Raw genomic sequence first — 22,362 nt, forward strand, 5'->3', positions numbered from 1 at the left:
TATCTTGAACGTGGAGAATCTCTGGTTCTATGCAGGACATCCCTTGTGTATTCAGATGACCACCCTGTTGTTCAAAGGCTTGGTTTGTGAAATTTTACTGGATAGTTCCCTCCATCAGGTTTCCGTAGATCTTTGCCTGCGATTCTCATGCAACATGGAAGCATGAAGCTAGCCGATGGACATATGGTGTGGTTCGCATGCTATAAAAAGGTGGCATTTGATCCCATTTGCTTGTTTTTTCTACTACATTTATCAGTCACATTTATCTAGATCAACATTATTGCTTCCATTGAAAATGTCACGCGAATAACACCTAAAGTAACCCTCCCTCTTCTGTTTCTTGATATAACTAGTCCATATCTTTGTGACGGGGTTCATATTCAGCATGACTAGCTGTAAGCCGTTGCTCACGAGCCACACCCTTCATCACTTTTCTGTTTCTTGCACCATGGTCATACTCAAGATTTATCTATTCCCAAGCAAAAAAGTTTTACATATCCTTTTCGTTCACTTCATATCATGTTTGTTTTTTTGAACTCAAATGACATCATGCTCTCAGGCATTTTGTCAAGCACCTCTTATGCAATGACGGAGCTACGTTGAAGTAGGGGGGCCGCTGCCCCCCCCCCCCCAGCCCAGAGGATTTTTTTGGTTACTAGGAATTAATTAGCAGCGATTAGTCAAATTTTGAGCTTCCTGCCCCCAGCTGCTGATATGGCCCATTAAGAAATTACCCACACTCCAGCGACGGAGTGAAATGCATCAACAATCCTCGAAGTTGCCGGCTATGTTTAAAACTGTCCTCAAACTCAAGACTTGTCTTACTGCAGTTCTCTAACTTGCTACGAATGTTCATCTACGGTCCAAAATACATAGACCAAACGTATACCGCTGATGTGTCAGGAAATAAAGCGTACAGTTGCGTTCAGGCTGCCCAGAACATCTAATCTGCCTTACGTGTTGGTCCCACTTGTCGCAGAACAACCCAAAAATAAAACTACAGCGTTTCCATGATTCGAACTCACGAACGTACACTCGAGCTCACAGTAGCACTCACGGTATCTCCAACGGGCATTTCAGCGTTCGAAAATATCCACGCGCATTCGTTTGCGTTGGTTGAAATGGTCGAAATCGACCGCGCGTCCGTTTGCGTCAGGGGTGGCTTCAACGGCACGACATATTTTTTGCTCGAATTTCCATTTTTTATAACATGAAAACATAATTTACATAGTAAAAAAAGGAAAAAACCCTAAGAACGTCTGTCATGTTGTCCGGGTACTCAAACTTGCGGCCCTCCGCCATGGTCAGCTGCCATTCCTGGAAGACGACCGCGACGTAGTCGTCGCTGTCGTCCTTGACCTCCTCGTTGTGGTACGCCAACGCCTCGATGTAGTCGTCGTCGTCATACTGTGCAGGCGTCAGCGCCTGCTGCGCACGCGTCGGCGCCTGCTGTCTTCGAGGATGAGGCGGCGGTGGACGATCGAAGGGAAAGTCCCTCTCGCCCATGAAGCCCGCCCTCCTCCTCTGATCCCTCTTGGACACGAGATACGTGCGCCAGCTGTCGGAGTCGATGGCGTACGCCGGATCGGCGCGGAGGTCCGGCGACAGGTATCGCCTCCTTCGCCGGATCTCGGCGCTCCTATCTGGCTCGCGCGCAGGCACGGGAGGGATGGGCACCCGACGATAGCTGAGCCGCTAGCCGCCAGGCAATTGCACGCCCGACCAGGCGTCGCACGGCGTCCAGTTGCCGTGCATCAGCATCCCCACGTTGATGGGCAGCAACACCCTCTACGTCCGCTCCCCCTTTTTGGTGCCGTTGCTGGACGCCTCGAAGTCGTTCTTCTTCTTCCCTATGGTGTTGCGGCGGCGCGCGGCGGTGGAGGTGGGAGTGGAGGTGTAGGCGAGGGCAGGAACTATGCCGGTCAACTTTCAAGGCCGACCGCGCGCGGGAAACGATGCCATTGAAGGCGGCGCAGAAGCCTAGCCGCCGCCCGCCAGTGCGCGCGCAGAACAGACAGCCGCGACATTGAAGGCGAAGGCTACGGCGCAGACGCGGAAGCGCTGGAAGCGCTAGCCGCGGAAGCGATGCCTTTGATATAGGCTCGTTGCCAGGCAGACCCATGGGGATGCGAGCGGACGCTCGGCGCGACCGCGCAGCATCCGCGAGACGCAAACGTGCCGCATATTTGCGCCGCATGAACAATAGATGACTTGTTCCATTCCATTCAAAATTTTACGTACTTCCATGTATTGATTTAAGGATAGGGTGTTTGAAAATCTATGAAATACTCCAATCAGTACAAGATCTTCACATAAATTCAACTATTGAAGGAAAATTTATATCTGATAACCATTTCCTTGGTACTCAAACACATGTATATTTTGTGTATAATCAAAATATAGTGGATGTATGTTTCCGAGAGGGAAATCATTTATTCTAGTTCATAGACGTTAAACAGTTTTCAAAAAAGAATGGCTGGCAGTTGGTCAAACTAAATGAAAGATAAACGTCCTTGCATTAAGTGGAAAGCAGATTGGGTTGCAGTGGTTTGCTTGTTAGGCCCCAGTTATATGGGACGTGAGTTCGAATCTTGCCTGTGTTATAATGTTTATATTTTTCCACCATTTACAAGTGGACTCACACGTAAGGCAGTTCCGTGTTGTTGTGGGCCAGCTTGTAACTGTCACCGTGAGCCCGATTCCATGGCAGATCAGCAGTATACGGTGGATCTTTGTATTTTGGACTGCTGATGCATTTCACTCCCAGCGACGAGGAAAAGAAGAAGTACACAGTCTCGCACAGCGACACCGACGCGTATGCCAGCCACGACCTGAATCCCGCCCCCCATCGCCCTTGCCCCACCTCCTTCCCCACCTCCGGTGGTCAGACCTAGTGAACTCCGACCCGACCAGGAGCAGCGACCTGTCCGACCGGCGATCCAATACTCAAGGCTGGCGGCCTGGGCCTGTTGCCCCCGACCTAGAGGCCGGCGACCAGCTGCTGAGAAGCTTTGAAGCTCCACATGTCGACCCCTCCTTGCAATGACTGCCTTCTTGTTCTTGGTAAGCGGCTGGATTTTTTGTTTGCAGTACGAGCACATCATCCTCAATCCTAAATTCTTAGTTGGGATCAGTGGCGGAGCCAGGATTTGAATTGAGCCGGGTCGAACAAATAAGCACTAAAATTTTTGGAGCAAAAAATGACATGTAATCAACAAAAAAATGGTCCAAACTGATGCATTGATCATATTTCACCGAGTAGAAGTACAAACTGACTAAAAACAAGAACCATATACAAAAGTGCTACATTTTGAGGAGATATTACCATACCATTAAGTTGAATCCATGCTAGGAAGTCGAAATCCACGAGGAAGATGACCTCTACGGTTACTGTAGGCATGAAAACGAAGCATAATCTTCTTGTCATCAATTTGTGCAAATATCTCTTTCTCAACATAGCAAATCATCAAATCATTGAGCCAATCATCCCCTATCTTGTTTCGAAGATCTGATTTTATAATCTTCATGGCCGAGAAAACCCTCTCTATCGATGTCGTTGCCACAGGCAATGTCAAAGCTAGTGTAATAAGGCGGTAGACCAATGGAAATGTCAAATGATATCTTTTCTGAACCAACTTGAGAGCAAGATCACTCAAACTATCACAAGCACTGAACTCAGGAGTTCTCTTCATGACATCAACATATATGTTTAGTTCATCAACCAATAGACAACAATCATGTGAAGAGAAATCAGCAGAGTATATGGTAGCAAGCTCAACTAGCATATCATTGTCAAAACTGTTGAATGAGTCTCTAGGATCAAGGCATGAAGTGCACAATAATAGGCGTGTAGAAGTTTCAGAAAATCTGTGATTCATCTCAACTATGTTTTTGTCAAGCACCTCAATAAAGATTTGTACCTTGTAATGATGCAAGCAAGTAACCATCTTTGATCACATCAGCTACATCCTTGCATCTTGCACCATACCAATCCAACATCTCACGGAAATTCCCCTTGTTCAAGGAAGTGCTAGACTCGTCATGCCCACGAAAAGCTAGACCTTGGTCAAGTAGAAATCTGACAACACCCACAACAGCCCTCAAACGAATCTCATATTCAATATGCGATTTTTCTTCATGAGAAACAAGAGCATATGCAACACTTTGCTTTTTATTTCTGAAATCTTCACAACTATTTCTTGCATTGTTGTGAAAGCTCGTTGGTCCACCTACATGACCCCTGAAATTTTCCGATGCTTTCTTCCAATTTGTAAACCCCGACTTTGTGAAAACATCCGATCCAAAGTGGTTACTATTGTTTGAAGATTTGAAAAGAAAACAATAAAAACAAAATGCAGCATTCTTCTCCACACTAAACTCTAACCAATCATACTTGCTATACCATGCTTCTAGAAATGATCGCTTATCCGGATTTTTGGGATAGCTATGACCAACTAAACGATTACGACCTCTCGACAAATATGCCCATCGCATTTTATCTCTAATTTCAGCGGTACCATATGATTCAATTGGTCTCCGAATTCCGGGATCGGGAACCACATTTGCTAGATCAAATATTTCCGGAACATTTGCCTACAACAATGAAAATAAAACAAACTATGAGGAAACAAACTAGACAAATATGTATCAAAATTCAAGACAAATGGGGCAAATTCAACCTCTGTGCGTGCCCTCTTGCGTGCTTCTTCTTCCGCTGCCTCAGCGGCCTCCCCTTCTTCAATCCAGGCAGCCAGGTCAGCCTCATCGCTGGAGTCCATCGAAGACGGCCTCCGGATCAGAGATGAGGAAGAGCGCAGCGGCGCCCAGTGCTGCAGCGCCGTGGAGCCTGGAGAGGGGCGGGGGCGAGCAGAGGACGGCGGGAACGAGCGCGGCGGCGGTCAGGGACGGCCGGACGGGCGGCCGTGGGAGGCGGTCTGGAATGGGGCGTGCCGGCGCGTGGCGGAAGCGAGCGAGGCCGGCGGGAACGAGCGAGGCGTGCCGGCGGGAACGGGAGCGAGTGACGCCGGCGGGACGCGGGAGCGAGGCCGGCGCGAGCGAGCCAGGCGTGGCGGCCAGTGGCGGCGCGTACGGGAGCGAGAGAGGGCAGCGACGGAATTGGGGATTAGGGCGTCGGGCTCTGTTTCCTTCGTGCGGGAGCGAGCGAGGCGATGGGGATTTTTTTTCCCCAAAATCTGAGCCGGGTCGGCTGCCCAGGCTCGACCCGGTGTTGGCTCCGCCAATGGTTGGGATTGTTGTTGTTTAAACTACAGGTATCAGATTTGTCCAATTATCTTGTTCAGTAGTTGATTGAATTGGGAGTAAGAAAGAGATCATTGCTTGGTAATTGGACTTAAGAAGTGAAAATAGGTAAAAAGGGCAACTTTGCATCGTTCTTCAAAAGACAAAGAACAAAGCCAATTTACCACCACCACCACCAGAACAACCTTTATCTCTGCTTCTTGAACTAACATCGACAATTGTTACGACTGGTATCAACTGTACACTGCTTCCAGATTTTCACCCCCCCCCCATAGTTGCTGCTCCTATGCATAAGGGATAAACAAACCAGCATACACCTCGTAGATTACTGGGGTAGCCAACCAAGATTCAAACACAATAGCATGAAGAAGAAATCAGAATACCCATAAGCATCCAAACCAATAATTTCTCAAGCACCTGAGATTACATGATGTGGTACTGCCGCTGCAGGAGTGCCCTCGATTCACTGCACATGTGGTCTAGTAAGAGATGAGTACAGAGGGATACATGAAAAGATATGCCCAAAAATTGCTCGGGGGTTAAGCGCGGATGATTTGGTGACGACCTTGCTAGGTGTACGTGATGGTTTTCCGCATTGACTTACACTACTTTGGCTATATACTAATTAGCGATAAAGGTTAGATTTCTAAATTATTTTGCCACGCGTGAGATGAGACTCTAGATTCACACGCGAACCGGTACGTGAGGCTCTCGCGACTAGGTCTTCCTCGCCTCCTGCCGGCGCCGCCGCCAATCTGCCCCGTCTCTGTGGCCTTCGGGCCATGGGAGTGCGGTGGATCGCGGCCCTCGTCGGCGGGAAGGCTCCAACCCCTGTTTTATGGGCTCTGTTTTTTGTTTTTAGGGTCAAAAGTTTGTAGGAGCGATGTTCAGGTGGTGGTGGTGCCGCCTCGTGCAATAAGGTCTCCCCGGCTTCAACCCCATCTCGGCGGCAACGTCGAGAGGCTTGTGGGTGTGGTGTCATCTTCAAGTTTTTGGTTTGGTTGTGGAGATCTTCGGATCGTCAAGGAGCTTCAGCGGCAATTCATCCTTCTTCGTCTTCGGAACGGATGTGGTCTTCTTGACTCGTTCGACGACTTCCCGTCCGCAACCAACAACGTTAAGCCGACTCAGGGAGGAGCGGCAGCGGCGGCGCGCCGTCGACACGGTCTGGAGGTTGAAGATGAAGGACTTCTCAAGAATCTCGTTGTAATTTTCGTTTTCTTTAAGGTGCTTTGTACTGTTCGTTGTTTCTTTTAATGCTAATGTCCTATTTGCAAAAATAAAGGGCTAAGGTAAATAAATATTTCCTGTTATCTAAATTAATTGACATAAATTTGTCTAACACTAATAGGCTTCTAGCTAGAATTAAAACTCTAACGAACCCCTTCATTTCCGTTAGAAAGAGGCAAGAGATTAGGGTTTCCCTGCCACCGCTGTCGCTGATCTGCCTCGCCTTCTGTGGCCTTAAGCCATGGAGGTGCGGTGGATCCAGTCCTTATCAGTGGGAGAGCTCCATTTTGTTGTTGTTATTTCTCTCAGTCCATAAACCATGTTACCATTTTGCCCTCGAGGCAGGCATCTCAAACATGTGCATGTGGGCTATTTCCTGTGGGTAAGATGAAAATAAAGAAAAGGGAGAACTAGATACGAACGTGCCATGTTTCAATCTAAGGGCATCTCCGGCTATCCCAGTCAAACGGATCAAAATTGATCTTTGCGTCCGTGCGGTTAAAATTTGGATCTACCTCTAGCCCAGCGAATCAACGCATAGGGATTGGGCAATTCATCAAGACGCAAACGGGGTTAAAATTTGGATCTACCTCTAACCTAACGAATTAACGCATAGGGATTGGGCAATTCATCAAGACGCAAACGTGGTCTAAATTTGAGCCATGAACACAACGCGTGACCGCTCTCCTCTGGCTCGAGCCCGCCTGGCAGCAAACTCGTTCATTTTGTCTTTCTCTTCTGCCTCGAACCTGCCTAGCAAGCTCATCCATTTTGTCTTCTGGACGACACGACATCTGGTAGGGCGGCGCCGCTTCCGCATCCTGGCAAATGAAATTAATGGCCGCGTAGCAATACAAGTTCCTCAGGATTAGCCATGGGTGCTCGCTTTAATGCGCGTCACCGCCCCCTCGGCTGACTCCGGCGTATAAAATGGGGCGTTGGCACATCCACCCCCTCACACAACCATAGCTTTGAGAAGTAACCTGGAGGTCGGATGCTTGCTGCACTTCTTGTACGAAGGCGAAGGCGAAGGCGACATGAGCGTCCAGGTGTTAGATGACTCACCATGTTGTAGGCACTACCATGGTGACGACTCCGGCGAAAAATATGACGATGGTCACGACCAACTATAGGTTTTAGGGTGTTCTTTCTTTGCAGTGAAGATGGCGAGTAACCGTTGAAGCCACAAATGGAGGTTTCCGGATATTCTTCCATTGCAACCAAGAAGGGAAGAACACACATAACCCTCTAGTTATTCTAGTTTTGGCGACTGGATGTTCTTTCTTCGCAGGAAGAACCGGGGCCAACACAACCCACTAGATAGGTTTTCTCATTTTGCACCGTTCTAAATTATGTCCCAATACATATGTAAAATATTTATATCTACCAATGAAAAAAATGTTTGCAAACTTTAAAATACGTCGGGCCGCTAGGTTACTCCCGACAACGGTTTTCGTATCCGCGATCCGATCTAAATGTTAATGTTAGTGACTGAAAATACCTAGAGAAAAGAGAACGGATTGAAAATGTGATATAAGGATGACGTGACACTTAGGGCCACGTCTGTTGATTGCTAAAATGGCTCAAATGCGCCATCAGAGATTCTCCCATTGACTGAATTGTAAATATGATTTGAACCCCTGGAATCAGACGAGGCAAATGTATATTTATTTAGAGAGCAATGAATAATTCTATATTATGATGATACAGTACGTCCATTAAACCCAACCCGTGAAAGGATTCTTCAATTCATACTCCCAACGAAGCTATAAGGTACACACGTACTCTCATAAGCAATCGATGAAAAGGTTATCTAATCACAAATTTTCACACGCATATACACATCGGTGTCAAAAGGTTCGGACATACCCATGTCATCATAGTATACTCAACAAATCATATAGACATCTTTACTATTAAATAGGAGTTGGTCGTTTGACACTCAACGCGTTTGATGGTCGTCATTGGAAGCATCCTGTACGTCCAATATAATCTCTCCATGTCCGCTCAACCTGCAATCGTCTGATCACATTTAACAGCTAATTATGGTAACATCAATCAGCGGTATCAATTAATTAGGAAAGGTATGTTTCCTTGCCTGCCATCTCAAGGAATATCAATCAAGGACACGGTACAAATTAATTAGGAAAGATGTCTTTCCTTGTCAATCAAGGACACGGTACAAATTAATTAGGAAAGATGTATTTCCTTGTCCCGATAAAAAAATTCATTTTCCCCTCGCACCAAAATCCCTTCTCTCACTTCCCATCCCCTCCAGTCCCGATCTATGTGTGACCATGGCACATGGCAGTCGCGTTTTTTTTTTTTTTGAGGAAATGGGCTGCTTCATTCATTCGTACATACTAGCTTGTTCAGTACATACAGTGGTCCTGATAACATCAGGTATTTCATTAAACCAACAGGACCCTGCATCATATTCAGCAGATTTTGCTAGAACATGGGGGGCCTCATTACAATATCGACTAACATGAGTAAAACAGCAAGATGTAAACTTTGGAGCCCTACTCTTAATATCAAAAACTAATGCACCTATATGTGATCTATCATTCTCATGGCTTCTCACTTTGGTTATCAAATTAAAGCAGTCAGAAGCCACGATAATTTTCTGGAAACCATTTTCTTCAGCGAACATCAACGCATGGCGCATTGCGATAGCTTCACCAAGCTCTGGGTTATCAACATGATCAACATAACGTCTGCTTTCTGCCAACATTAGACCCAGATGGTTGCGGATGACGACGCCAATGCCCATACGTTTTGTCTGGGAAAAGATCGCAACATCAACATTTATCATGACCGACTCAGCCGGCGGCGGAGACCATTTAGGAATTGACGTCTGGTTCTCACGCCTAATGGAGACAGTCGATCTGAAGTTATGTTGTAAAATAAAATCAACATAAGCCTTGATCTTACCCACCACACGAGAAGGATGAGGCATTTTTTCTCCATTCCTTATACTGTTCCTATTCTCCCAAATGTGCCAAACTGCAACAGCGAGAATCATTGAGTGGAAGTCTGAAGCATTAGAAATCCAATTCAAAAGCCATTGTTGCATATGGACAAAGCTACTTAATTTTAAAGGGTTGCCATAGCGCGAGGTCGCCGGCTTGCAATTGCTGAACCATGGCAGCTGTCCCCTCTCCCTCCATCTCTGATCTTCATGCCTTCTATCTCTCTGACTTTTGGCTACATGATGCCGATGTATTAGTTAGGAGCAGGACCGGCGACAAGTATAGGAGTAGTACCAGCGAACACAATCTGCTTTTGAAAGATCAACACTGTCTGCAACTGGTCATGTGCAGGACCAATGTTTGTAGCTCGCGAGGGTTTCCTTGTTGGTCTGCCGGTGAACTTAGCACCTAAGTTGATCATGTAAAATCCTTGTAGTTTGTTCAAACAAGTCAAAATTGACTTCTCTGCAGTAGAGTTACGTGACTGAAATTTTATCGTGTTGCACACTGCTTTGGTCGATCTGATTACCTCCAGACGCATCTAGACGTTCTGCTGTAATGAGCTGAACCCACGCTCCTCACCAGCTACAGCCTACAAGCACAGAGGATACACTATACCCCTCTAAGGATTTCTAAAGCTTGGTGAGCAGAGCACACCATTCTGACTCTTTTTTTCTTTCCCATTATTTTATTATATTATATAAATTTATACTTTACATTGCAAATTCTCGTTCCACTATTCTAATTCTTAAGATATGTACACATCAAGAGGTGTTTTTGCCAAGGCATTAAGTTCCATACTTTCATTGGTTTCTTTGATTGGAAAAATCTTGATATGCTTTAACATTTTTATCCGCAATACCCTGATGTAGAAACATTATTCAGTTTCAGTTTCTTTAGTCCATAAATGTTTTTAGCTATTGATATTTATTTTGGGGTCAGATTTATTAATTTGGAGATGAATTTATTAACAGGAATGCAGTTGGAGTACTGGCGCAAATTCAACTTTGAGGCTTTGATTCCTTTGGCAAGTCACTCTAAATTGCTCTGATACAAAAACGTGAAGGTTGGCGAAACCAATCAATAGGTGAGTTGGATCCTCCTTAGTGCCAGTCAAAATACTTGGCAGAGAAGAGCAGCAGCACTCGTTACATTATTGTTGTTATTTAAACATCAATTTTGAATTATATTTATGCCCACTGAATATTGTATATGTATTTCTGTTGTTGCAGCTCCAGACGGACCAAGACGTGTACAATTCAGATGGTACGGCAGACCTGATAATAACGTGAGAATTGAGGCAATATATATCCCTTGTTTTGTCATTTGCTTTCCTTGTTCAAACATCACAGTGAGTTTATATTCAGGGTGCAAGCTGCACGTGGATGCCCCTCCAAAATCTTTTATGCGGACACCTGCGGTGGGCTAGAATTTTTTGTGGGATTAAGCAAACAATCACTTAGCCCACTTCCCAGCACACATATCGTGCAAAGCGATTGATCAGGGAGCAAGCAGGGCATGTTGACGCTCTGCCATAGCTACCACAATCGGGTCAGTCCACCATTTGCCTTGCCTCTTCTGTCTCTTCTCAACCCCATCCTCCATACTCACCATGTCAGTTCATCAATCGATGATAAACAGTTACATTGGACTATTAGAGCGGTTGAGCGGCATTGAGGCCCGCAAGGAGCAATCTATCAAAAGCATAAAGAATAATTCCTCCCTTGCATTTATTTGTATCATTTTGCTTAACTCTCCTATCGATCTTTTTGCTGAACCTGCAATTCTTGTTTGTTCATGGCTATTGGATGTAGCATGCTGCTAGCAAACTATCATGGCCAATGTGTATGTATGCTGCTGAGTAGCAGAATCCTTTAGTTGTGTTCGTGCTATGCGGGCTTACATGGGCACCGCTTAATTGCAATTAGATTTGGCGTGTTGCTTCAGCGTCCAACTTATCCATCGCGGGCACATGCAACACATATGTAGGCTCCCGCATTTTATCTCATTTACACCCTTAGTTTCTATAGCCCTGGTCTTCTTATATATGCATTAATTATTAGTGCCGGCTACAAAATAACATCAAAACTTGGGTCACCTACGTAATTATCCTCATTTTCTCATATTCTTTTAGATTCTTATCTCAAGGTGTATGAACTTAACTGTTGGTTGGTTTTCCTTTTCTTAAGTACTTTGAGAAGTGTTTTGGCATGTTGCTCCAGTACAACCCAACTATATCATTTTTAGGTGCACTATCTTATGGTTTGAACTACACTTTCCAACTATATGAAAAGGCAAACACGTAATCTGATTATTTGTTAGCATAGTACATCCATGTTATTTTGTGTATGTCGATTTCATTGTACTGAAATTTCAATTTAGCATTTTTGTTGTTGTTTGCATCACTTTACGTTGTTGCGATGTTGATGAGGCATGTGTGAATTTCAACGATTTTCCCACATTAAGCATTGGGGAAATTTGATGTTTCATCAATTCCTAAGACTTACGAGCAATGGAGTTCTTTGCTGAGTTGTATGTTCTCTGTTCATGCATGTTTTTGAAATCAAGACTACATGAAAAGTCAAACATCTAACTTGAACATGAAAAAACCATATAAAATGCATGTTGCTATGATATTTCATCTTAAAAGATATAGCTGTATCTTATTTAATCTCTTCCATTTGCATGTAATTAACTAATTCAATTGCAGCGGTCTTGGTGCATGTAAAGAGAATTTATGTGATAAGCTTAGGGAATTTGGAGGTTTTACATTTTGAGGAATTTGTAGGTGTGATTTCGTGACTTGGACCTTAATTTGTACGTCCTTTGGAATAAAATCTGAAGCAATTATAAAAAATGAAGGCCTAAGACATGTGCAAAACTTGAAAGTGCAACATGATCATATTACCCCCTTCTAACGCAAAAACATCGGGTGCTTGCACAATTTGGTCCCTTTCTTATCTTTTTCTTCAGACTAGATGTCTATTGTGTGGAAATCGGTACGCAGAAGATTTAAAAAATAGCAAAATAGTTGGTCCTTCCTTCTAAATTTCTAATCCACTTGACAGAACTAGCAAAGAACATGCCAGGTTTTTTTCTGACCAAGCTATGGTAATACAATTTTATACAAACAGTTGGTTCTCTGTAAGGGACATGCTATGTTATTTTATCTCTTTCCCTTCTCAACTTTTTTTATTTTTCTTTCATACTTTTATTCGAGCTCAGCTTAAGCTTCAACTTATGGTGCTGCCAGGTTAGTTAAGAGAGATATGCAAGAAGGTGCATGATGAAGGGTCATTCAGCTTTATTGAAATTTGATGCCTAAAGTAAGAATAGAGATTACGATTAGATGAGAGACCTATGTATATATGTGCTGCAGTCATCCTGCCTCCGGTTTTATGTAGTATCTTTTTCAATTACATTTTTTTAAATTCCTTTCACATTTGGCGGTCATACCTAAATCAATCCAAGTTTATAAGTTGAATATATTTCATCTAATTTCCTCTTCATAGGAGCAGACTATTTGTGACGCTGAGGAGGTGAGTTTGGCTGCGTCCATGGATGGAGAGAAGGATAGGTGCATTGCCGGCATTGCGGCAGCTCAGATAGGATCTACACGGCACAAACCCGTACTCATCGACAAGGCCATCGAGACAAACTCCATGTGAAAGGAGATGGGTTCTCCACAAGTTGTTGGCTCAGCTGTAGATCACGTCCAGCATCAGCATTTCAGTCTCTCGGTATGTCCAACATCACCACCCCAGTCTTAGCTCTGTGATAGTTCTGTCGTGCCGGACATACACACATGACCATGACATGTTGTCGCCACAATGACGACTACAAGATTTCCCCCAACTATTTTGATCTAAATTGCTTAGGCAGTAGGTAAACTAATTAACTGAATTGTACAAGATAGCATGGTGGTGTTTGGTTTGACCATAGGAGATTATAAGAGGATCTATGCTTCTCTATCTGTTTTATATGTTCTTCTTTGGTTTATGTGATTCACTGATATCTAATTTAGGTAGGTATAATTGTTAACTAATTTAGTTAGGTATAATGAAACACTAATATGGATTTAGGTGATGTGATCAGGAGATCGAAGGACATAGCATTGTAGATGGAGAGGTGAAGCCATCGCATCACACGGTGCATCATTTATCCTTAGTCAGAACTTGTGAGCTGAGATAGCATGGTTTTATTTCACTCTTTATATATTCAAATCATCTAGAACCCCGAATGATTATGTTGTATACCCTTTAGTTGTATTTTATATGTTCATACAAAGATACAGATGGGTCATAGAGAATATGTTGATACCCACTATCGTGTACATATGCTTTTGTATGTAGTAACTATTTTGTGAGGAATTTCAATATGTTCCATTACTTACAAGAAAATCAATGTTATGTCCAATGTAATTATTTCGTATGTTGTTGAAAGGATTAGCTTTCAGAAAATAATTCAGCAAGATCAGTTCCATACTTACCTCCATGTCAAGGACAAATCTTCTTTCAATCAAGTAAAGTTCATGTTTACTTTGTTGTGCTATAATATAGGACATAGGACGACATCTTCATGTATGAGAAGATGAACCGAGATATGTGGTTGTTCTTTACATTGATAAATGAAATGAACCAGATTAAGCACGGAATATTTTGGTTGATCAATTTTTTGAAATGCTTGCTCTTCTGGGTGTTCAACTTTATGGCTGTCCAAACTCAAGTTTCTTATGTGAGGCAGGGATGGAGGAAGATCGCAGCCACCACTTTGGGGCGGGGGCTCGGACGAGGTAGTGGCCTGCATGGGTTTATGCATGTATCTTGGAGTTGGGTCACTGTCGACCACCGCTTCGGTAGGACGTTGGATTTTGTGTCATGTAGGATTTGTTGGGGACAATCTTGAGTTCCTTGGTGACGGGTGAGGGAGGTATTAAGTATGGTGTCTATTCGATGGCTTATTTTTTCCTTTCTGATTTATATTTCTGGAAGTAAGCACATCAAAATATGTCGCATAACATGGTCTGCAAAAGTTGAAAAGTTACGATGATAATCCGTAGCAACGCACGGGCATCCAACTAGTGTATTACAATTAGTGTGATTTCTAAGTATAGCCCATAGATATGCACACGGAACGTCTAATCCCCAGAAAGGGAAGATCAGAGATTCAGCATTTGGCAAAAACACGTCTTCGGTTGCTGTAATCTGATTATGGCCACACAAATTAGAGTGTAACGCTATGTCAAATAAAACGTTGCATGTTTAAAATGAATGAAGAACTATATAAAAAATTACTGTAGAAAAATACTGCTAAGAAATTACTGTTGGGTACAGTTCACGGCGTTCTGTTCGCATGAGCAGAGACTATTTTTGTTCAACAATTATATATGGATAGAATTGAACGGTCACTCTATATGGGCTTTGCGTGTTCAAAATGAATTAATTCTTTCATTTTTTTGAAAAAATAAACCTACATGCTCTTGAATCTAGCAGACCTATCGTCCTATTCAAGGCATGGTCATGAATCCAGAATATTGCTAGCATCTCGAGATTCAGAAAATGCTCAAGTCATGGTCATGAATCTAGAATATCGCTAGCATCACAAGATTCAGAAAATGCCTGTATCGTATCACATGGAATCTAAAATCAAGTTCCGCACAAACCATCATGTGCAAACCATTCATTAGACCACGACACTACAGATCAACAGACAGCGAGGAGGTGTTGATGCTACAACGGCAATGGAACATCTGAAGATTTGCACTTAGTGTTGCGTCAATCAAAAACTTATCTGGGGAGCGCACATGGACCAAACTAAGTCATGACTGTAAGGCTGCAGTAAACTATCATGGATCCTACACAGTTCATGGCCTACAATAGTTCCATCAAGCTATCAATATTATCAAAATTTGATGCCCGTGACTTGTGAGATAGTTTAAATAATTAATAAATGATTGGCCAGCCAAACCTTACTTGACAAAGCTTAGACACCAAAGGACGAAAGCAGGCAGCAAAATTATCAGCGTCAGCATCATCATCACCACGACCACCATCAAGATCATCATCATCATCACCAGGCAAACAGTATCAATACTGTGAACTTATGTCATCAACTTGCATATGGATCACTTATCAACCAACACCTCCCAGCTCCATCATGTAACGAGAAATATGCAAGTTACCATCTATCATAAGCACCCAGTATCAAAGAAAAGGAGCATTAAAATGGATACATGAAAGAAATTAGATGATAACGAACAGAAAATAATGTAGTTCTTGGGAAGTGCTCAGGTGTTTGTAAGGAATCAGCGTGGGAAGCCCAATGCAGCAATGCCAAGGATTACGCTGTTGTCACCACATAGCCTAAGCAAACAGATCGTAGCTGTTTTACCAAAGATCTGAAGTGTTCATCCTACAAGGTAACATAAGTTATATTAGGAACACAATAGACAAAGCTAAGAAAACCACAAATGAAGATAACTGTTTAGACTTTAGAAACCTCAAGCTGTCCATGACAAGATGCATTGCCATTCCAGCTAGGTCGGGCTTTGAGAGCGTGGAGAACGGTGATGCCCCTGTTTGCTAGGAGTTGCTTCCCGAGGTGAGTTACTTCTGCTACGACTAGGGCTTCTCCGTGCAGGTGAGTGGCTGCAAATTATTGAACAGTGGGAATGAATTAGACATGAATGTAGTCAGGTATGACAGAAAAAACAGCAGGAGATCCAAACCCGTATGCATACCTCCGCCTGCTATGCCTCCTGTCATAATCAGGGCTAACACTGCGACTCAAGCTATGGCGACGGAAGTCTTTATCTCTGGGCCTGTCCCGTTCATATCTATCTGCACTTCTGCTACGGCTTCTCCTTCTGTAGTCTCTGTCCCGGTAATCATCTCGATACCTTCACAAATGATAAACACATCATAAAAATAATAAAACAACATACCATCGTACCAAATCATAGAACAAGTTCATCTGATGTATTTTTGTTTAATGGTGCCTGATTTACCATTTCACCATTGCAAGTGAAGAGACTTGGACCTAGTTTAATCGTAATTACAGCGTATTCATGAAAATAACATACAGCAACTTTCTGCAAACCTCACATGTCCAACAGTTGCTAAATAAAATCCCTATTATGCAGACCATTTACCTCGGTCTTGGACTGCGGCTTCTGGGGCGACCCCCTGGCTTCGGAATTTCCTCCACAATCCTTCCCTTTTGACTGCAAACATGGACATAATAGTATGTAACAAATTGGTATTGATAGCCTTTCCATTTTCTGAGATATATTGAAGTACTTCATCCATGGTACAAAAAAGATTATCAGCAAAGCTTATGTGGTACAAGTAGAAAACCATGATCGGAGGAGCTGATTCATGGTTTAATACTAGGATGTTTTCAGATGGGTGCAAAGCAGATTAAATTGGTCCCTGTAAGGTGACCGCTGTGCTTATTAGATGTACAAACCAGCAAGTAAAATAGCTTATGCACAAATGAACTCCATGGTACAATAAAGATTATCAGCAAAGCTTATGTGGTACAAGTAGAAAGCCGCTATCTGAGGAGCTAATTCATGGTTTAATACTAGGATATTTTCAGATGGGTGCAAAGCAGGTTAAATTGGTCCCTCTAAGGTGACCGCTGTGCTTATTAGATGTACAAACCAGCAATTAAAACAGCTTATGCACAAATGAACTCCTGAACAGTTATTTTTCGAAGGAGAACTCCTGAACATTTAATAACTCATGCTGCTATATACATAAGGAGAATATAAAATCATCTAACAAAGCTTAACGAAAGCAGCACATGTGCCCGATCAAGCAAAACGGAAAAAAAAAAACAAGTTGGTAAAAAGGAAACAGTAACAGGAAATACTAATGTTTGCCCAAGCAGGGCCTAATTGCCTAAGTATCAATTCTGTCAGTGAAAGAATGAAAGTAACAGACAGCATCAGATAAGAACAAATACAGATTGTTTTAAGTCTAACATACGGAAACATTCTAATATATAATATTGAGCAAATTGACTTATTTCAGTTGAAATCGTACAATCCTTAACGAACATGCTTCATTAATCTACATTATAACATCTCTTGCTACTTCAACTGTGGCAGATTACCTATTCTTGCTACGAGGAACCAAGAGCCATCAGACTAAGAGCCAATTGCAACCAGGAACAAGTGGCCAGTAGGTTTATCACACAAGATAACAATCAAGCGACAGAAGCTAGCGCAGACTGTACCTCAGCAATTCAACCAGGGCAACAGCTGAAGCTAGTGCAAGCTGTTCAAGATTCACAACCCAACAAGCAAGACGCACTGTATTTCAACAATTACTACTAACTATGATTCACAAAGAAGGAGAAGAATGAGGGGGGGGGGGGGGGGGAAATCTTACATCCTTTCAGCATTGGGGCCGTACTTGGCAAACTGCACCATGATATCCCTCCCATCCACTCTCCTCCCTGCACCGAACAATAACTCAAGTCACACCTCCTCGTAACAAAACGAACACCAAAGCCGAGTAAAGTTTTCCTCCATTCACCATCAAGCTTGTCAACGGCCCTCTGCGCCTCGTCCTCGTACTTGTACCTCACGAACGCGAACCCTCGTGAATCCCCAGTCCTACGCACGCATTAGGTGCACGGAGAAGCATACGCCATGACATGAGCACGCATTAGGTAGGAAACAGCACGGATTTAGAGGGCACCAGTGGTGGTATGCACCTGCGGTCGCGGGGGATGTGGATGTCGACGACATCGCCGCAGCGGTCGAAGAGCGGGAAGAGGTCGTTGGCCGTCGTGCCTGCGACATGGATTCGTGGTTCAGTGGGATTGTGGGAACATGAGCAGAAGCGTCGTGTTCGGGAGCATGGATGAGAAGAGATGCTTACGGAAGGAGACATTGAGGACGAGGAGGGAGAATGAGTCGCGAATCGCCGGCGGCCCGGAGCGCCCGAAGTGCGCCATCTCCGAAGCTGGCGGCAGCGGCGGCGGCGGCGGCGGCGGCGGAGCTTCAGGGGGTTAGGGTTTGGGGGTAGAAGAGCGGCCGCGTACTCTCTAGAGGAAGAAGGCGGGGGCCAGGGTTCTTCGTCGCAAATTTGGGGTTTAACAGAGTTTTTAGCGGAAAATCAAATCTGATCCCGGGTGCATATGCACCCGGTATGTATAAAACATATTTGCAAACGGTAAAAAAATTAGAAAAAAAATTTAGCATATAGAGAGACATGTTCTATGTGTGCACGTAAATTTTCACATAAAACCAACATTTTTTGTACCCTATGTAAAAAAGATAAATAATACCTCGAAAAATAGACTATTTTAGTACCTAAGATTTGTCTTTTTTGCACAAGGCATGAAACATATCGGTTTTTGCTTAAACAACTTTGTAAGCATGTAACATGTCAAGGTATGCACAAAGAATTTTTATTTGTATTTTTATAACATTTTTAAATATATTTAATATGTATTTCAAATAAAGGGTGCATATGCACCCGGGTGTAGAAACACCCTGTCCAGTTTTTAGATGCTTCAAATACAATTGTACTCCTTCCGTTGTAACATTCTTTAACGGACAGACGTAGTAATAGGATTATAGAATTCCAAACCATACTGCGTAGTACTTTCTGCTTTTCAAAATTTAATGCATTTTCGATTTGGTCAAACTCAAACTTTACAAAAGAATACGGAAAATTGCACTAATCTACTAAAAACCATTAAGAACCAAAAAGTGAAGAAATGATAAATAGGTCACTCAACAACCTAGTGACCACTACGAGAGGGAGCCCAAGGCGCGCTACTATACTCGTCCCTCCCTAACATGCTCCGAGCAAAATTTATCATAATAAAACTTGTTGTAATAGATATATGAGAAGTCGTCATGTTAAGCTTTTAAATGACCACCACATCAGAGCAACAATCATTGTTAAAGAGGAGAACCGTAAATCGGAAAATAGACCTTCAACCACACCAACGAACATAAAACCCGACCAGATCCGAAGAGATCCGCCACACACACAATTTCACGCGCCCTCCGTGTGCGCAAGGCGCACCACCAGAGCAACTGCAAGGACAGGGTGGTGACAATCTTATTCTCCAACTCTTGGATGTCTTCGCCGCTGATGTTGTGCAGAGCACGCAGTTGGGAAACCCCAAGAGGAAGGTATGATGAGCACAACATCAAATTTTTCTTCATTAAAAAACCAAGTTTTATCGACCTATAGGAGAAAGAAAAATCACTTTTGAAGGTGTTGCTGGCTGACTTTGACAGGGCGCACTACCAGTGTCAGCAACAACGTGGAACATGCACACAACACAACCAAAATATTTTGCTTCAACTTACAGTGAGGTTGTCAATCTTATTGGTTTTGCTGAAAATAAAAGATTAGACGTATAGTGTGGAAAGAGATGTTTGTTTGCAGTGAAATAAAGAGAACAGTGCTTTGCAGTAGATGGTTTTATCAGTGTAAAAAAAGGATCGGGGTCTACAGTTCACTAAAGGTGTCTCTCCATAAAGATAAATAATATGTTGGGTAACAAATTACAGCTCGGCAATTGACAGGATAAAGACCATACATCACAAGATGATTACTATGAGATTTATTTTGGCATTATAACAAGATTCATAAATCGTAATCCAACTGCATTTATGACTAATAATCCACCTTCAGATTAGCATCTGCACCCCTTTCAGTATTAAGTTGCAAGCAACAGATTATTGCGTTAAATAAAGTGTAAAGTAAACAATAGAATTATCCTTCGATAAAGCATTGTTGTTTTCTCCCTAGTAGCAACAACACATCTACAATCTTAGAAGTTACTCCAGATTACTAGAGGCATGAACCCACTATCAAGCATAAATACTCTCTCTTGGAGTCACAAACACATACTTGGCCAAAGCATCTACTAGCAACGGAGAGCATGCAAGATGGTCTATAATCAACTCAACCATAGTATTCAATATTCATCGGATCCCAGCAAACACAACATGTAGCATTACATAAAGATGATCTCGATCATGATAGGGAGCTCACAAGATCTAAACTTGAAGCCCATGAGCAGAAGACAACCATCTAGCTACTGCTATGGATCCGTAGTCTAAAGATGAATTACTCATGCATCACTTCGGAGGCGGGCATAGTGATGAAGAGGCCTCCGGTGATGATCTCCCTCTCCGGCAGGGTGCCGAGAAGAGCTTCAGAATCCTCCCGAGGTAGGGTCGGCGATGGCGGCCACGATGGAACTATTCGTGGATGGAGGCTCGGGTATTTAGGTTTTCCCGGAACAGGTGAATAAATAGACGGAATGGCGAGGTCGGTGGGTGCCCGAGGGGCCCACGCCACCCCTAGGCGTGGCCAGGGCCTGGGCCGCGCCTAGGCCAGGTGTGGCCGCCTCGTGGCACTACTTCGACTCTCCTCTGGACTCCGTCTTCGTTATAGTAAAATAGGAACTTCGGTTTTTATTTCGTCCAATTTCGAGAATATTTCCTGTACAACTTTTCTGAAATACAAAACAACAAAAAACAGGGAACTGACACTATGGCATCTTGTCAATAGGTTAGTTCAGGAAAATGTATAAAAGTGCAACGAAGTGCAAACAAAACATATATTTTTTTGTGTAAAATAAGCATGGAGCATCAAAAATTATAGATACATTTGCAACATACGTATCAAGCATAAAAAATTATAGATACGTTTGCAACGTATCAGCATCCCCAAGCTTAACTTCTGCTCGTCCTCGAGTAGGTAAGTGATAACAAAAATAATTTTTAAGGTGACATGCAGCCAACACAATCTTGATCAAGTTATTGTAAAAGCATTATGAGCTTGGATCAAAGTACTCTAAACATAGGCATGATATATATAATTTTAACAATAGAACTTACCAACTATGTTACAACATGAGAAATAACTCAAATAAAAGATCATGAATAATAGTGCACTGAAAGTAACTGTTTGTTTTTAAGCATAGAGAACACATAACAAAATGGTATTCAACTTGTCCTTCATGGAATAGTAAAATATAAATGTCAGGACACCTTTAAAGTTTAAAGGGTGACTAGATACAAATAGTTTGAGAACAAACAATAACATAATCATGAATCGATTAATAATAAATTTTGGGACTATGCACATTATACTCAGAATGACAACTATGCTCTCTTAATTGGTGCATAAAGTTAGAAGATGAAGACTCAACATAAAAGTAAAAGAAAGTCCCTGCGCAGAGGGAAGCAAGATTACTCATGTGCTAGAGCTTTTTTATTTTGAATAAAATAGAGGTGTTGAAAATGTATTTCGAGAGGTATGTATGTCTATGTCAACGAATGGCATCAAATAATCTATCATCCTTTCGTGTTTAATGGTTTCAATAGCGGATCCCATAGAGAGAACAATAAAGTTCATCTTCTCCTTTGTTTGAATAAGCTAAGTTCATGATTTCTCAAGCCCATAGTGTTAGGAGATTTATTTGATTATTTATTTATTTTATATTTAGTGGGCTGGACACCCGTTTGCTTGCTTTTTTTGAAATATTAGGGACTAACATATTATGCATTCTAGTCAAGGTGTGAAGCCAAATAAACATGAAAGAGACAATAAAGCATCCAACACTCTCTCATGAGCTAAAACAGGAACACAAAACATGTAATACTTTTTGAAGGTTTTAAAGGTAACACTGATACGTTTCAAACGTATCTATAATTTGGTGTGCTTCATGCTTGTTTTACACCAATTTCTATATGATTTTCTTATGCTTCGTTCACTTTTATACATTTTTCGGCACTAACCTATTAACAAGATTTCATAGTACCAGTTCCCTATTTTCTGCTATTTTGTATTTCAGAAAAGTTGTACACAAATATTCTCGGAATTGGACGAAACGAAAGCCGAAGTCAATATTTTAC

The 22,362-nt window shown here is 42.7% G+C and overlaps 2 protein-coding genes and 1 long non-coding RNA gene across 4 annotated transcripts; all 3 read right to left on the reverse strand.

The window, feature by feature from the left end:
- Positions 1-8,834: 8,834 nt before the first annotated feature.
- On the reverse strand, positions 8,835-9,585 carry LOC124698511. 2 transcript variants are annotated; one of them, XM_047230999.1, is made up of 2 exons: positions 9,428-9,585; positions 8,835-9,271 (listed from the first exon to the last, which is right to left on the reverse strand). In XM_047230999.1, the coding sequence occupies exons 1-2, from the start codon at positions 9,563-9,565 to the stop codon at positions 8,840-8,842; spliced, it is 570 nt and encodes a 189-aa protein (XP_047086955.1). In that variant the 5' UTR covers positions 9,566-9,585; the 3' UTR covers positions 8,835-8,839. The 2 variants fall into 2 exon arrangements, with proteins under 2 accessions (XP_047086955.1, XP_047086956.1); XM_047231000.1 differs by having other exon boundaries at positions 9,424-9,585.
- A 5,966-nt stretch (positions 9,586-15,551) lies between these two features.
- On the reverse strand, positions 15,552-16,095 carry LOC124698513. Its single transcript, XR_007000988.1, has 2 exons — positions 15,960-16,095; positions 15,552-15,872 (listed from the first exon to the last, which is right to left on the reverse strand). It is a non-coding gene; the product is annotated as an uncharacterized LOC124698513 (long non-coding RNA).
- Positions 16,096-16,136: 41 nt separating this feature from the next.
- Positions 16,137-18,428, reverse strand: LOC124695741 (serine/arginine-rich splicing factor SC35-like). Its single transcript, XM_047228560.1, has 6 exons — positions 18,353-18,428; positions 18,186-18,264; positions 18,005-18,084; positions 17,858-17,924; positions 16,612-16,683; positions 16,137-16,359 (listed from the first exon to the last, which is right to left on the reverse strand). Exons 1-6 carry the CDS (start codon positions 18,426-18,428, stop codon positions 16,137-16,139), a joined length of 597 nt encoding a protein of 198 aa, XP_047084516.1.
- Positions 18,429-22,362: the final 3,934 nt, after the last annotated feature.

This window comes from Lolium rigidum, chromosome 3 (genome assembly GCF_022539505.1).
Source record: "Lolium rigidum isolate FL_2022 chromosome 3, APGP_CSIRO_Lrig_0.1, whole genome shotgun sequence".
NCBI lineage: Eukaryota > Viridiplantae > Streptophyta > Magnoliopsida > Poales > Poaceae > Lolium > Lolium rigidum.